The 14212-nt window shown below is 41.1% G+C and overlaps 2 protein-coding genes across 3 annotated transcripts; both read right to left on the bottom strand.

Moving 5' to 3' along the window:
• Positions 1–1018: 1018 nt before the first annotated feature.
• On the bottom strand, positions 1019–4096 carry LOC146506176 (eotaxin-like). The gene is made up of 4 exons (XM_085180317.1): positions 3922–4096; positions 2846–2969; positions 2625–2739; positions 1019–1434 (listed from the first exon to the last, which is right to left on the bottom strand). The coding sequence occupies exons 1-4, from the start codon at positions 3983–3985 to the stop codon at positions 1405–1407; spliced, it is 333 nt and encodes a 110-aa protein (XP_085036443.1). The 5' UTR covers positions 3986–4096; the 3' UTR covers positions 1019–1404.
• An 8168-nt stretch (positions 4097–12264) lies between these two features.
• On the bottom strand, positions 12265–13493 carry LOC146506177 (C-C motif chemokine 21-like). 2 transcript variants are annotated; one of them, XM_085180318.1, is made up of 4 exons: positions 13345–13493; positions 13089–13203; positions 12836–12943; positions 12265–12739 (listed from the first exon to the last, which is right to left on the bottom strand). In XM_085180318.1, the coding sequence occupies exons 1-3, from the start codon at positions 13403–13405 to the stop codon at positions 12841–12843; spliced, it is 279 nt and encodes a 92-aa protein (XP_085036444.1). In that variant the 5' UTR covers positions 13406–13493; the 3' UTR covers positions 12265–12739; positions 12836–12840. The 2 variants fall into 2 exon arrangements, with proteins under 2 accessions (XP_085036444.1, XP_085036445.1); XM_085180319.1 differs by lacking the exon at positions 12265–12739 and having other exon boundaries at positions 12832–12943.
• Between the last annotated feature and the right edge of the window lie 719 nt (positions 13494–14212).

Genomic DNA, 14212 nt, shown 5'->3' on the forward strand with positions numbered 1-14212 from the left:
GAGTTCACCAAGACCAGAAGACGTGGGAAACATGTCCAGGAAGGAATCAGGGTCCGGCAGAAGTGCAGCTTCACACAAACACAAAGTGCAGTCAAATGGGTTAAAGTTTATGTTAAATTCCCATTGATATGATTGAGAAAAGGGCCCCAGATTTCAACAAACTTAAAATGGGTGTCAGCCAAACGATAACAAACCTCTTCAATATACAAATAAGTAATCATCTCACGTAGCCAAACCCTGAACAATGGAGGAGATGGTGATTTCCAGGCTCTAAGAAGAAGTCTTCTAGCTACAATCATGCCAAACATTAAGGCTTTCTGAAGAGGACGTCTGAGTGCCAATGAGGTTAGGGAGCAGCCTAGCACTGCAAGTACACCATCCGGCTCTGATATTAAGTCATAAATCCAGTTATATATATTAAATATCTCTGCCCAGAAACTCCTGAGTGTGGGGCAAGACCAGAAAAGGTGACCAAGGGGTCCATCCAACAAAGCCATTTCTAAGGTGCTGAGAGCCACCATCCACAGGAGTGCATCAACAACTCATCCAGAAGGCAGAGTGAGGACTGCAGATCTCACTTGTCAAAGTTAAGGTCAGTGTTCATGATTCAACAATGAGATCATATTCAGATGGTTTGGTGTGACTGTGAGTAGGCTGGCCATGCTAGAAAACCCTCCTGTGTGGAAATTTCTCAATAATATTGGCCAAAAGTTCTCCACAGAGATGTGAAAGAGTCATTCTCAGTCATCCAAACACTTCAGTGCAAGAATAACATTTCTTTGATGATCTGAAACATGTTGATGTGACAAATATGCAAAGAAATAAAGAAGGGGCAAATATTTTCCACACAGATGTTTATGAAAACATCTATGAACATGGGTTCAGCCCCTATTGTAAAGCTAAATGAGCTAATAAGGGTCTGAATATATATCTACAGTAAGATGAATTATAGCATTGTAGTGAAGGTCATTTACTCATTTTCAGCATCATTGACAAAGAACCACAAACACGATTTGGATGTTTTGGGGGGGAAGCTTTATTCTGATAATATCAACACTCACATAAATCCATATGACCAACAAACTGCTTGTTCCTGAGTTTTAAGTTGCTTAGTGAAGCAGACACTAAACAATCACATTTTCAGTTTTTTCATGTACCGACATCACAGACCTTTTACTTATAAAACAAAACACACAGAATAAAAAACTCCTTCAAAATATTTTGTCTTTCATAAAATTGATAGTTACATAAAAAAGACAAGATATTGTTTTAGTAGGCAGAAAAATATCTGATCATTTTCATATTGAGCTTAAATTCTTAATTTATTCATGTTGTGGTCGATCCCATCTTCCTCCTCGCTGACTTGGAACCACTGCTCTGGCTGAAGGGTCAAAGTTTGCTTCACTAGGCTTTCACTCCAGTGCAGCGTTTGGGCTGTAGGAACACAAACGTTCAGAAACCCCAAGGTTATTATTTTCACCACGGCTTTAACTTCCTGTTTTGTCAAGCACGGTGCCTAATGACACAGTAACAGGGGACTCTTGTGTAATCCAGTCGAGTGCAAGAACAGCGATTAAGTGATTGCAGCTTGTGTCTCGACTTGTGCTTTCTAAGATAAAAACGTACGGGTCGCTAGCAACGAATAAAAGAGTGTTCTAAAAATAACCAACTATCACAAAAGCAACACAGAGGGTACAAATGTGCTCCTAGCAAACAGCTGAAGGTCAGAGGTGAGCACCACCACATGACCAGGATCAGGATTAGCGGTTTAACAGTTCATTGACCTCAAAACACTTGAAATTAAATGAGGCTTGAAACATGTGGACGCTTTGGTTAAAGTCTGTGAGGAGTTTAACTGATGATCCAAATAGATATGATCTAACATTTCTAAATCTCACTGTTTGATACGTTTTAGCTTTTTCTGGTGTTTTTATTTGAAGGCATTTTATTATTTATTATTTATTTATTGTGTTGCTTATTGTAAAATAAGAATAAGTGCATGTGAAATGTGCACTGGTGTCAATTTTAAATAATAAACATCTGTTTAAGGGTTATATTTTATCCATAACACTCATCTTGGCCTGACGTCTAACCTCAGTGTCTAAACCTAAGTTTAGAGTCTTCAGGCCTGAAGTGACCTCTGTTCAGTAATGTAAAAACAATTGAAATCCAGATGTTTCAGGCACCATCCCCCCCCAAAAAACACCTAGAAGCTCATCACAGACAAAACATTAACCCAAGAAAGCAAAAGGAGACGAATTGGAGATTAAACTAACATCTCACTGATGTAGAAAGTCCATGTTAGGAGGTGGTGGTGGAGTTCTGGTGTTTTAGCATTAAAAAGACTTTGATTTGATTTAAAATTTGGACCTTTGGACTTTTAAATTCACTGCTTGGTTTTAACTTTGCCTGAAGATAAGTTTCACACAGTGGGACTAATGTGGTGATTTTCTGGGAGTACCTGTTCAGCGCACATAAGCAGTCTATTAAAGCTGCAGCTTACATTCCTAAAAAGCTGCACTATTCCTTCAAATCAAGTGTATTTCTCTTAAGTAGGGTCACCATCACGGTTAAAAACATCTAAAGAGTTTATCTTGTTGAGAAGCAGAGTAGCGTGAACGTACCACGTAGTTTTGTTTCTTGCAGTATGTCCTCAGCTGATCCACGTGGCGTTTCAGATCTTCCACCCACTTTTCATTAACGGGGGCGCACATTGTCCGGCCAACTCTGGACAGAAATCTGCAAGAACACAAATCACTCAGGTCAAAATGAGCTCGTGATGGCAGCTTGTCCCTATATCCTGATCCCTTACATACGTAATCCACTGCACCTCATCAGAACTTACATTGTGGCATCAATAGCGCAGCCTTGTCCCTGGACCTGATGGCGGTAGTTTGCGACGAGACCTTTCCCGATAGGTCTTGTTGCCACCCTCAAGCAGCAGTCAACGGGCACCTGTGCCAGCGTCACTGAAACACAAAGAAGAGCGCGTCAGCAAAAGGTGACGCTCCAAAACGAAACTGCGCGTTGAAACCACGAACACATGCTGAGGTCATGTTTGTGTGTGAAGGTTGACGTAGGTTCAGTCCAGCTGAGCTGGGAGGTTTTACAGGAAAACAAAACAGCTGTTAGAGTTTTTTAAGTGTCAGGTTACATATCAGGTATATTTGCCTCTTTTCATTCGTAGTTTTTAAGATTTTTCTTTTTAGTTGCATCATTTTGGCTTAAATGCCAATTTTTCTTGATATTACTACTTTTATATATTTAAAGAACATATTTCCAGGAAAGGTTTGTTCAGCACTACATGGTATTGCGTGCAACTTATTAGTACTTATTAGGATGCAGTCCCCAGAGTGACGAACACGCCCAGGGGCATGGCACGTTTGTCACTGGACAGGGATTTTCCACAGTTAAACTTTAGCTTTCACCTACAACAAAGAATGCACCAAGGCGAGGGGAATGCCACCGCCACACCTTTGCCATTGCACAAGCAATGCTTATCAGCATATTTATAGTTAATTTTCACATTTACTTAATATTCTGCTGATCATTTTACTATATTTTTACTTGATGTCACCCTCATCTCTACATCCTGCAAGAGACTTTGTTGTCCTCTTTTGTTCAGCTCTTTAATGATTCATAAATTGTAAATCTAGCAGAAACAATTGCAGGAATCTCTGCAAACGTATTTGGAATCAGAAAAAGCAAAACTCAAATTCTACAGAACCACAGATGTATATTTAGGATTACTGCTTTCTCTATTAGTCATGTCAAGTGATTCTTTTTTAAAGATACGTTGCATCTCTTTAAGCCTACAGACATGTTTTTGCAGTGATTCGTTTCATATTTCTGCCTGAGATGAAAATGCACGAATAGAAAATAAAAAGATTTGTCACTGGAGGATGCCTGAGAGAAACTCACCTGTGCAGTAACAAGCGATGAAAAGGATGGAGAGGAAGAGTCTGCCATCACCCCTTGGAGCCATGTCTGGTCTTGCAGGAAGAGTTGCCTTTTGGTTTCTCTGGAGACAGCTGGGCTGATGCAGAGCCTGTTCTTCCCTTCAACACCAATGTGGCAAAGGAAGTGAGGGGACTGCTGCTGCAGCACTCCTTATATAGGATGCAAACGGCCTGTTCAAGCTTTCACTTTTCATCATCCCACTTTGTTCTTCCTGTTTCTACTTCTCCTAAACCCTTCCCTCTCAGCCAAAGAAAAATCCCCTCTTTTATTTAGCTGTAACAGCTGTTTCTTGGCGCTGCCTGTTGACGATAACAAGATGAAATTATTCAGACATAACAATAAGCACACATTTGATCAAACCCCAGGAGTTTGTAGCATCCGTCTATTTTCTTCCACTTATCCAATTCAGGTCTGCGCAGGTGGAGAAGTCGAAGTCTAAGACAAACAGCCAGTCACACCTACTAGTTTACCGAACCAGTGCATGTGTTTGCACTGTGGGGGGCAGCTGGATCAACAGGAGAGAAACCCTGCAGACACAAACGTGTGACTCTTGCACTGACTTTAAAAATTGATAAAAGATAAATAAATAAATAAATACCTGTAGTCTGCTTTTGGGAGCCCCGCTGGACCACATTGGACTGTATCCTCAGTCAGTGTCCACTAACATTTCCCATATTGTTTAACAGCTTCTATGAAGATATTAAAGTAACAAGAGCAAATATAGTACAGTTAAATGCTTCAGTCATATAGATTAGAAACAACTAAAGGATTTTATGGATGAAAAATTACTCATTTGACTTGTGTCGCTGTGTGCTGACTCTAGTGGACCTGGGCTCAGTCCTTTGCAAAATTACATAAAGCTAAATAAGGCAGAGCTTAAAGCAAACCTATGAAGCACAGGGTGTGGACACAAGTGAAATAAAAGCTCAACTTTAAAAATAAGGCAGGAGATTTAATTTACTTCTATTAAGTCCTATAAATGGTTAGTAATTCATGGATATGGGAGCTCAGACACTGCAAGGACCAAGAGCTGAATAGTGGCACAGTGGTTAGCACTGCTGCCTCACAGCAAGAAGGTTGAGTTCAGTTCTAGCATGAAGCCGAGGTGTCTGTGGGGTTTCCTAGCAATAGCAGGGCAGAGGTTGTACTTGCAGATCTGGTTGAATGAGATGTAATCATGCTTGTTGCACTTTAAAAAACATAATAATAATAATTCTGCCTGAAGGAGTACCAGGGCCACATTTATATTTAAAAAACAGAACTGTTGTTGTTCATTTTGAAAATAAAGTCAAAATGTGTTTAAAGTTTAAAGTCGATTAAAGTTGTTTCAAATAAAATAAACTAACACGGCTGCAGTATGCTCGATAAAATGCCTCGTGTAGACGAGCGGCGAGAGCTTGTTTCACTAACGAGCGATTTAACTGATGTGACATCATCTACAAACAGCACTACATGTGCAGAGGACCAAAGTGGCAACTCCTGTGTTGTAAAACGAAGCTAACACCAACGTCAAAAAGCTGCAGTAACCACGGGACGCTGGCTCCTAAAGGAAGTCAATCTCCACACACCCTCGTTGTAAAATGCCCAACTTCACGCATTTAGAAACATGTTTACGGACTGGAACAAAATCCTTTGCACATTTTCTGATGTAACCTTCAATTTAAATTTTCACATTTGTTTCCCAGAGTGCACCGCCTGTACATGAAAACTACTGGGACATCAATCCTCTGGTTAGGGAGACTTGTGCATCCTCTTGGCCTCCCAGAGGTCACCAGTGTGTCACACTTATGCTGTAGCACCTCACATGAATGTGGCACAAACTGATATCCTGATGATGTTTCCAAAATCCCGACTGTCTCTGAGAAATTGTGGGTTTTTAAACAATAATCTTTTGAATTATGTATGGAAGTGTTCCTTCCCAGTAAAGGGAGCAGACCAATGTTGAACAGAAGAGAAATGAAAAGAGGGTTGTTGGGACGTCTCTTTTTCAAATATTGTCTGACTTTTAATTCATTTCTATCTGTTTTAGTGCCAGTTCACAGCAACCGTTTCCTCAGTGTGGTTTAAACTAACCAGACAGTTTAATTATTCGTGGCATCCAGGATTCCTCAGAGAATTTATTCCACTTCGACATCATAGCGTCCCACAGTGACTGCAGATCTGTCGGCTGCACGTTCATGATGATAATCTCCAATTCCATCTCAAAGGTGCTCCAGTGGATTGACTGGTGACTGTGGAATAGAGTAAATCAGCGGTCTCCAACCTTTTTTGCGCCACGGACCGGTTTATGCCCGACAATATTTTCACAGACCGGCCTTTAAGGTGTCGCGGATAAATACAACAAAATAAAACTAGTACCGGTACAGGAAAAAAGAAGATTTATTCATAACACACGTGAAAAGACCCAGGAAAACTGAGTTAACGATAAAAACGATAACAAAATAACGCTGAAAACCGATAAAAACCCTGAAAACTATACATTTCACACCTGAGCCTCAACTCTCGCAGCCCGGTACCAAACGACTCATGGACCGGTACCGGTCCGAGGCCCGGGGGTTGGGGACCGCTGATCTGGGGCATCTCTGTGTGGAGTTTGCATGCTCTCCCCATTTCTGTGAAGCTAATCTGGCTTCCTCCCAAAGTCCAAAAACATGAGTTTAGATTAACTGGTTGCCTCAAACTGAGCTGATATGTGTGAAACTGATGCATGGATGGTTTTTGTTATTTTAAGTAAACATGCATGACCTTCAGCATAGCTTAGCTGGAATAAAGAAAACAAACAACTTCGAGATAAGAAACAGTGCTCTGAGCAGAGAGCTCGTTAGCCTCCTGTAACACACTTTTCTTCACACTTGAGGTGAAGTACCCTCAGGGTCTATTTTACTTGTCTGACCAGAAACAATCAAATCAGGACCTGTGATAAGAATAAAGATTCCCATTATTACGACACTTTGTTGTAAACTTCCTCGTTGATCTGTTCCTGCGTAAATGACACCTCCATGGAACAGCTGCACTTCCAGTGAAACAGATACCGCTGCAGCTGAATGTGGTGTCTGTAAAGAGCAGCTTTCTCTTCCCCCCTTATAGTATTGAGGAACTTAGAACAATAGTGACAGACTGATGACCTCTTACTTTTGAACAACTTGTTGAGTGAAATAAGAAGTTGCTTGCACCGCCGTCTTAATGCATTAACAGGAGTAAACAGGGATTCTCACGTTTCACTGCAGTGAGTTTCAGTTTCTTGTAACCTGCTGGGTGGAAGTTTGCCTTATTGGGCGATTGCAGTGTTTGGACTTTCCCTGCTGAAGCACTTACAGGAACGTTTTTAAACAGTTGATACGCCTGAATTATAGCCTCTGGCAGGATTCCATTAAGTAGTCCATGTGAAAGGACTGTGTCGGAAAAAGTCTCTCATTATAAATCTGCGTCCTGCACGAACAAGAACGGACATGTTTTAGCTTTTGTAATGTGTCTTTGAAGGCATGCTTACGAGAATAGTTTATCCACGGTTATTGATGCAGGTAGGCATGAAGATTAGAGATAAACAAGGCCAGAGGTCATCCAAACTTTCACCTTTTATCTTTGCCCACTTTTTCACACAAGTGATTAATACCACGCTGATGTCATTTTTTTGCAGTGTGAATTAAAAACATCCAAGCAAGTGCTGCAGATGTCAATGAATTCGCACTCTTGCACTTTCATGTGGAGCATTCTCAAGAGGTCCAGAATAAATGGGGCCCAAATACTTTATTTTATTTTAGAGATGTGAAGGTTACAGCTGTCATTTCAAGAAAAACTGCTATAATGAAATCAAGAATCAGTTTTAGTAACAAGGAAGAACTTCTTTTAGCACATAAACAGTGTCATGATGCATGAAACCATGGTGCAGAAAGCTGCATCTGGTCAGACAGAAGAACACAAACCTGCAAGAGGGGATTTGCACAAAATGAGGTCATCGATGGCTGAACGCTCGTGCAATACAGAGGATGTATGTTCTATCACAAGATGGTTGATCAGTTTTCTTTCAATAACTCGCTTTCACAAGGGGTTTAGCAGCCGTGGCAACAACAACTGTAATCTCCACAATTTAAATTTTGCCTTCAATCTCAAAATGATCAATTTTTTTCTTAATCTGGCCCTAATACTCCTTCATAGGGCTGCATCAGGAGGCGCATCAGTTATGCACATCCATCCACTTCGGTGCTCCTTGCAAATAAGGAGAAGCTGAAAGAAGCTTTTTAGCAGCATCCTCCAGAGAGCAGTCAGCCCTCACAAACAGCTGATTGTTGCACTCACACGTCTGGTTACTGTTTGGTAACAGAGTCCATGACAGGAACATGTCCTGTTGATCGATCCTGTAACTAACCAGGCTTGCTAATGCTAGCTGATAACTGAGCTAATAACTCCAGCCTCTCATCCCAATATGGTCAAATCGAGTTTCAAATACCAAGATGGTGATGGCCATCCTTAAAATGTTAGTGCACAAAATATTGAGATGGTTTTCAGTTCATTTCAGTTCAGTTTTGTTTATGTAGTGCCAAATCACAATAACATTCACCTCAGGGCACTTTATATTGTAAGGTAAATTCATTTTGTTGCAACATTTTTTGATATACGGTCTGTGATTACCAGTCTGTGTCGAAGTTGTAGTTAAACCTGGGAATTTTCTAACTCCTGATAAACCAGATATGGCTTTCATAGATATGGAAGTGATAACAAAACATGAACACTGAGGTAGATTGTGTCTGAAACCAAGTTGAAATGCAAACAAACCTGAAAGATAAACAATCCTAAAACATGCTGAAGTACTGAGTCAGTTTACAAATCGCACTTACGGTAAAGTTTGGAGAAAGTCTCAGATTGGACTGTTTGGGGTTTTTTAGTTACCGATAAGACAAGAGGGAAAGTCAACAGAAATCTGAAGCATTTAGTTTTGCTATGAAAGGACATCTGTAGCAGATCTGACCAGAGTAAGTGCTTCCCCCCAGGAGCGTGTTTCCTTTTTGGGTGGTCTGTAGTTATACAGCTCATGTATCTTGTGGGAAACTCAAAATAATGCTGTGAACTGCTGATCTTTGGCTCCCTGGACAGTTTTATAGCGAGCACAGAGATTCTGCTACAAGCAGGTCAAATGGTCAAAATGAGCTGGAAGGACTTCCTGTTTTCAGACCCTCTGAATCCCAGCCTGGATTCTCATAAATGTTCGACATGCTTACCGCCAGTCATTCGTCACTTACACTTACAGCAGTCGAGTCTTTAGGCCAACTCCAGTTTCCATTTGAAGGTTTCATAAATTGTCAGGCACAGCTTCCTGGAAGCGGTGTTATCAAACATTTTCATTTAAATAAACAGCTGTTATTTGATTGTTTATTGACACGTGAATAAACACAACGATAATAAACCCCAAAGGCCTGAAAAACTACACAGAAACAGCAAAACCAATATAATGGTAACTGTAACCAAAAAGAAAATGAGATGCATGTAAAAAAAGAGAAAAATAACCTTTTCCAGTTATTATTTGCCTCACACAACGACGTCGATTCTTCTTGGTAAACATTTTAAGGTGTGTGGTAAGTCGATTTAAATATCTTGAATGAGATACTTCGCTAAATACTAAAGGGGTAAAATTCTAGACATCTGACACACTTGGAACTTTTGCCCAGAGCTGTGCATTGAAGCATGAGGAAATCACAAATGCAAGCAACAATTAACCACATTTTACTGTTATATGTGTGAACCAAATTACTACAGTGTGTACAGAGCAAACTGTTTTTGAGCAGCGAGCATCATGAGAGTCGGAGGCGCACTTAAGACGTGTACGCACAAGCAAAACAGCAACAAGAAGGGTAAACACTAGGGGTGCAACAATACTCATATCGATATTGAACTGTTCGATACAGTGTTTTCGGTTCGGTACGCATATGTATCAATCAACAATACAATTTTTTTTAATTCATTTGATCAACTTTTCTTCTGACGATGCTGTCTGTGTTGAGCGCTCAGTGGATCTGCGCTCGACAGTGCAGCCTAGGCGGCGTAGTCGAACGCAGATTCACTGAGCGCAGGGCAAGCTAGCGAGACAGAAGCTAAGCTCGTTGCAACATGGCAAATTGAGCCTCCCCCACCCTCATTCAGATCTGGTGTTTGGAACTATTTTGGTTTTCATGTGACGTATGACCCTGAAGGTAAGCGCGTCATGGACTAAAGTAAGACAGTATGTCGGATGTGCCAGCAATGCTCAATTACATGGGTGGGAACTAGTGTGTTAGCGCAGTTAGCTCGTTAACGTGTTGACGCAGTCCAGCCCCGAGCACGGGGCGATCCGCGGTAGGTCGTTAACGGGGATTTGCCGTGTTGTGGCGTTAACGTCATTTCAAATTAACGCTGACAGCATTAGTGGGAACACAACGAATATGACTGCACATTTACTCCGACATCATCCTCGTGCAAAGACAAGTGGAAGCAGACAAAAACAACAAGCACGCATGCTACAAACTTTACCCGAGTCATTTAGACAGCCGTTAGCACATGATTCTCCTTATGGGGACCTGATATGTTTAATATGCTGCTGAGAATATAGCCCAGAAGAAGCGTATAGTAGAGCTTTTATTTCGGAAAGAGACATTTCTCTGTAATAAACTCTCTTTTCCAAAGATGAGTGATTTCTCAATCAGTTATATTTATTTTTATTACTTTGTTGTTTCAGCAACATTAAATTTAAAAACTGTACGTTTGAGTTAAAATATATATTTATAGTTTTAATAAGTGACAAATTAAAAAGGCATGAACATTTTTTTGTATCGAAAATATATCGAACCGTGACACCAAAGTACCAAACCGAACCGTGAATTTTGTGTATCGTTGCACCCCTAGTAAACACCTGTAACCTCTCACACATCATCAACATCACACAAAAGGATGACAAGTGTAGCTCGAGCTGACATTTAGATGTTTATCTAAATGCTAGAACAGCTTTGAAATCCACACGAGTTGTTCACACTAAAGTAAAAACCATAATTTAATGCGGCTACCGCTTTTGCGACAGCTGTGGTCTGAAGGCCGGAGCTGAACAAAAACATCCTGATAACAGACTCTGCTTAGACTGTTTCCTCCTATCCTACGCAAGGCCACCTGGGTCGACTGGAAGACTGTTTACTTAGCCTGGCAGGGCGAAGGACACTGTCTCAGCTGAACTCTGGACACACACACACTGATACACTCACACACTCGCACAGTCATGTGATTTTTGTGGGGTTTTTTCTGTTATCAAACTGTTCTCCCATTAGGAGCTCACTCTGAGTGGAGTTTTTTTCTCTTCCTCTCACCTCATGTTATGTATTTTTGTTGTCTTTTCCTATCAGCCCACCTCTCTGACATGTCTTCCCAATGTGTTGTTTGTGTAAAGTTTGGTCAAAAGGTTCCTTTGTAAGTGCACATGCCCCATCAGCGTGCTGCCTGCTGTAAGTATTCTGATTCTGATTCTGATTCTGTTCATCCCGACGTCCAGATTAACAGAATCTACTGTTTGGGAAAGAGGTTAGGTCACATGTAAATACTCCAAAAGTCCAAAACACTTAACTGTAGATGGTTATTCTACTCTTGGCTCTTAGCCACAGCTGTGGCTGTAAGCACAGAACACTCAGCTTGCTGTTCTGACCTTCTGTTTGCAAGGACAAGCAAATCAGAAGACAGCTTAAAGGACGTGTTTCTGCTGCAAGACCCAGTATATGAGGAGTTTGTTTTGTTTGTTTTGATCATAATCATGTAAACTCACTCTAGTATAGAAATATGATGTGATATGATGTGTGTGTTCATAGTTCTTCTGGCACTTGTAGAGACGACACCAGTTCCACATATCAGCAGGTAACATCTGTGTGGCTGCTGGATAACACATCTCGCTCACAGAGGTGCAGAGTGAGATACCGCTAAATACACCCTGATAAGGAACTCATGTTCACTCCACCATCACACGTCTTTTATCTGAGCACATATGGCTCAGTTTGTTTTCATTCACTCTCAGTTATCGTGTTATTCTGTTTTATTGTTTGGGCTTTTTAGTTCTTTGAATTTTACTTTGGCGCTGCTGCAGCTCAGGAGGAAGAGCAGGTCATATGCTAATGGGAAGGAATTGGAATTGCATGCCAAATTTCCTTTGGCAAGATACAGAATCCCACATTGCTCTCTGGTGTGTGAATGAAGTGTGTGTGTGTGTGTGTAATTAGAAAACGTAACAACTTTTGTTTTTCTTTTCTTAAATGATTTGTTAGAGAAACAGACGATTTAGTCATAAAGAAAAAGACAGGAACGAGAATTTACAAAATAATATCCAAGTTTATTTCGGGATAACTCTCTGCAGTACGTTTGATATATACAAGCCAAAAACAGCAATGCGAGTCATTCACAGGCACTTTGACAGAAACAGGATTGTAACACTGCTCTCAGTTCCAGGGCAAGTTCAGGCAAATCTTTCTATTTCTATGGATCATTCATAACAAAAAGGAAGAAAGAAAAAAGAGACGTCCACAGCTGCTCGTCTCAGAGTTCGAGTTTCACCACAGTTTCACCGCAGTCACCACAAAAAAACAGAAGAAACACACATGTAGCTATATATTGAGCCGATGGCCGAGGCATGGCAGCTTATACAGGACAACATTATAAATAAGATGAAATGATGATTTCTCCGTAATCGCTCTAACAGGTTTTCATCTCCTACAGTGCAACATTGCCATCACAGATTATGATTGGTTGTCTCCATCCATCCTTCCCAGAGTTTGTTCATCTAAGAAAAAGCAGGAGATTCATTGATTAGCCGGTGCACGGGGAATAACTTTTAAAAATCACATGTGATGGAGTGAGGAAATGGCTTCGTTCTCACCTCATTTACTGTTGCTTTTTCTTGTTCACGATACTGATGAGATTTCTCACCCACGGTTTCTGGCTGGGATGGATGACACACAGAGTTCTGCCATTGTTGGTGATGAACCTGAAAAAGCAGATGAGATCGTGAAGTGAGAGGAGGCAAATACAGGTAAAGCAGGCACTGTGGGTCTTTAGGAAAGCATCCCTGCACAAATGCACTCACTACTTAATGCATATGCATGAATGTTGTGCACGTGTTTGACACTTACACAGTAGCGCTTATTTCACAGCCTTTCCCAGCTTCCTGAATGATGTAGTCCACGATGTTTTTGGAGGGCAAACGTTTGTCGATAGCCTGCAGACAGCAGTCCACTGCGATCTCACCTGCAGGGAGACATTACAAGAGAAGACTTGTAAGGACACGCAGAACACCGATGTCAGTTTAACAGGCAGAAGAGTTTTAGACATGTGATAGTTTAAATCTGAGATGTCATGCAGTCTGCACCTGTTTTCTCTCTGTCTTACCTGATGCAAAGCTAAAGCAGAGGACGCCCAGCAAGAGCAGAGCTGCAACTCGGGAGGCCATGTCTCTGATTCTTCGTAGGTTTGCTGCGGTTGCTGCTTGAGAGAGTCTCTTCAGGAGAGCAGAGGAGGCGATGGTGTGAGGAGGAGAACTACAGGTGCATTTATACAGGTGAGCAGGCGAAACTGAAAGTGTTTTCTGGGCTCATTGACTGGAAATGGGTGAAAGTTGGCACAACAACAAGGAAATGTTGGCGCGTGGCAGGACAATTACAGCTTAACTCCTCCTGACTTTCGGTTTTCTTGCCAAAGAAACTTAACGAGTTTTTTTTTCCACATGCTTTCCTGACACCAAGCAGGAGTCAGCACTTTTTTCATTTATGTTTTGTGCAAACGTTACAAAAAAGGAAAGATTTTGCAGTCAAATAAATTGGAGTCTTCTCATTTTTGGGAAAATAAAAGTCTGAGGATTAGCTTGTATCAGTCAGTGCAGGTGACCCACTAGTGCAAGACAAAGAGCAGTGACTCTGAGATGCTCTGCAACTAATGTGAAACTGGACGGAAACATTGCAACATCCATCCATCTTCATCCCCTAAACAAAGTCAGGTCACCTGAGCCTATTTTCCCTTTCACAGGGTGAGAAGCACACTAGTGTCTGCTCAAGTGGAAATCCTGGAGAAAGCTCAGGCATGTGTAATTTAAGCTTCTATTAAGCAATATTAAAAAAGAGGGAACTAGCTTATATCTGCATCCACAGCTATGCTGCTGCATCATGACTGCAAATTGTTTTTAGGCTGTTTTTGGTGCACTACACTACAAAGTAACAACAACACGACGCATTTCTGCAAAACCAAACAATTCTTGCAAAAC

Source organism: Neolamprologus multifasciatus, chromosome 12 (assembly GCF_963576455.1).
Source record: "Neolamprologus multifasciatus chromosome 12, fNeoMul1.2, whole genome shotgun sequence".
In the NCBI taxonomy this organism is placed as follows: domain Eukaryota; kingdom Metazoa; phylum Chordata; class Actinopteri; order Cichliformes; family Cichlidae; genus Neolamprologus; species Neolamprologus multifasciatus.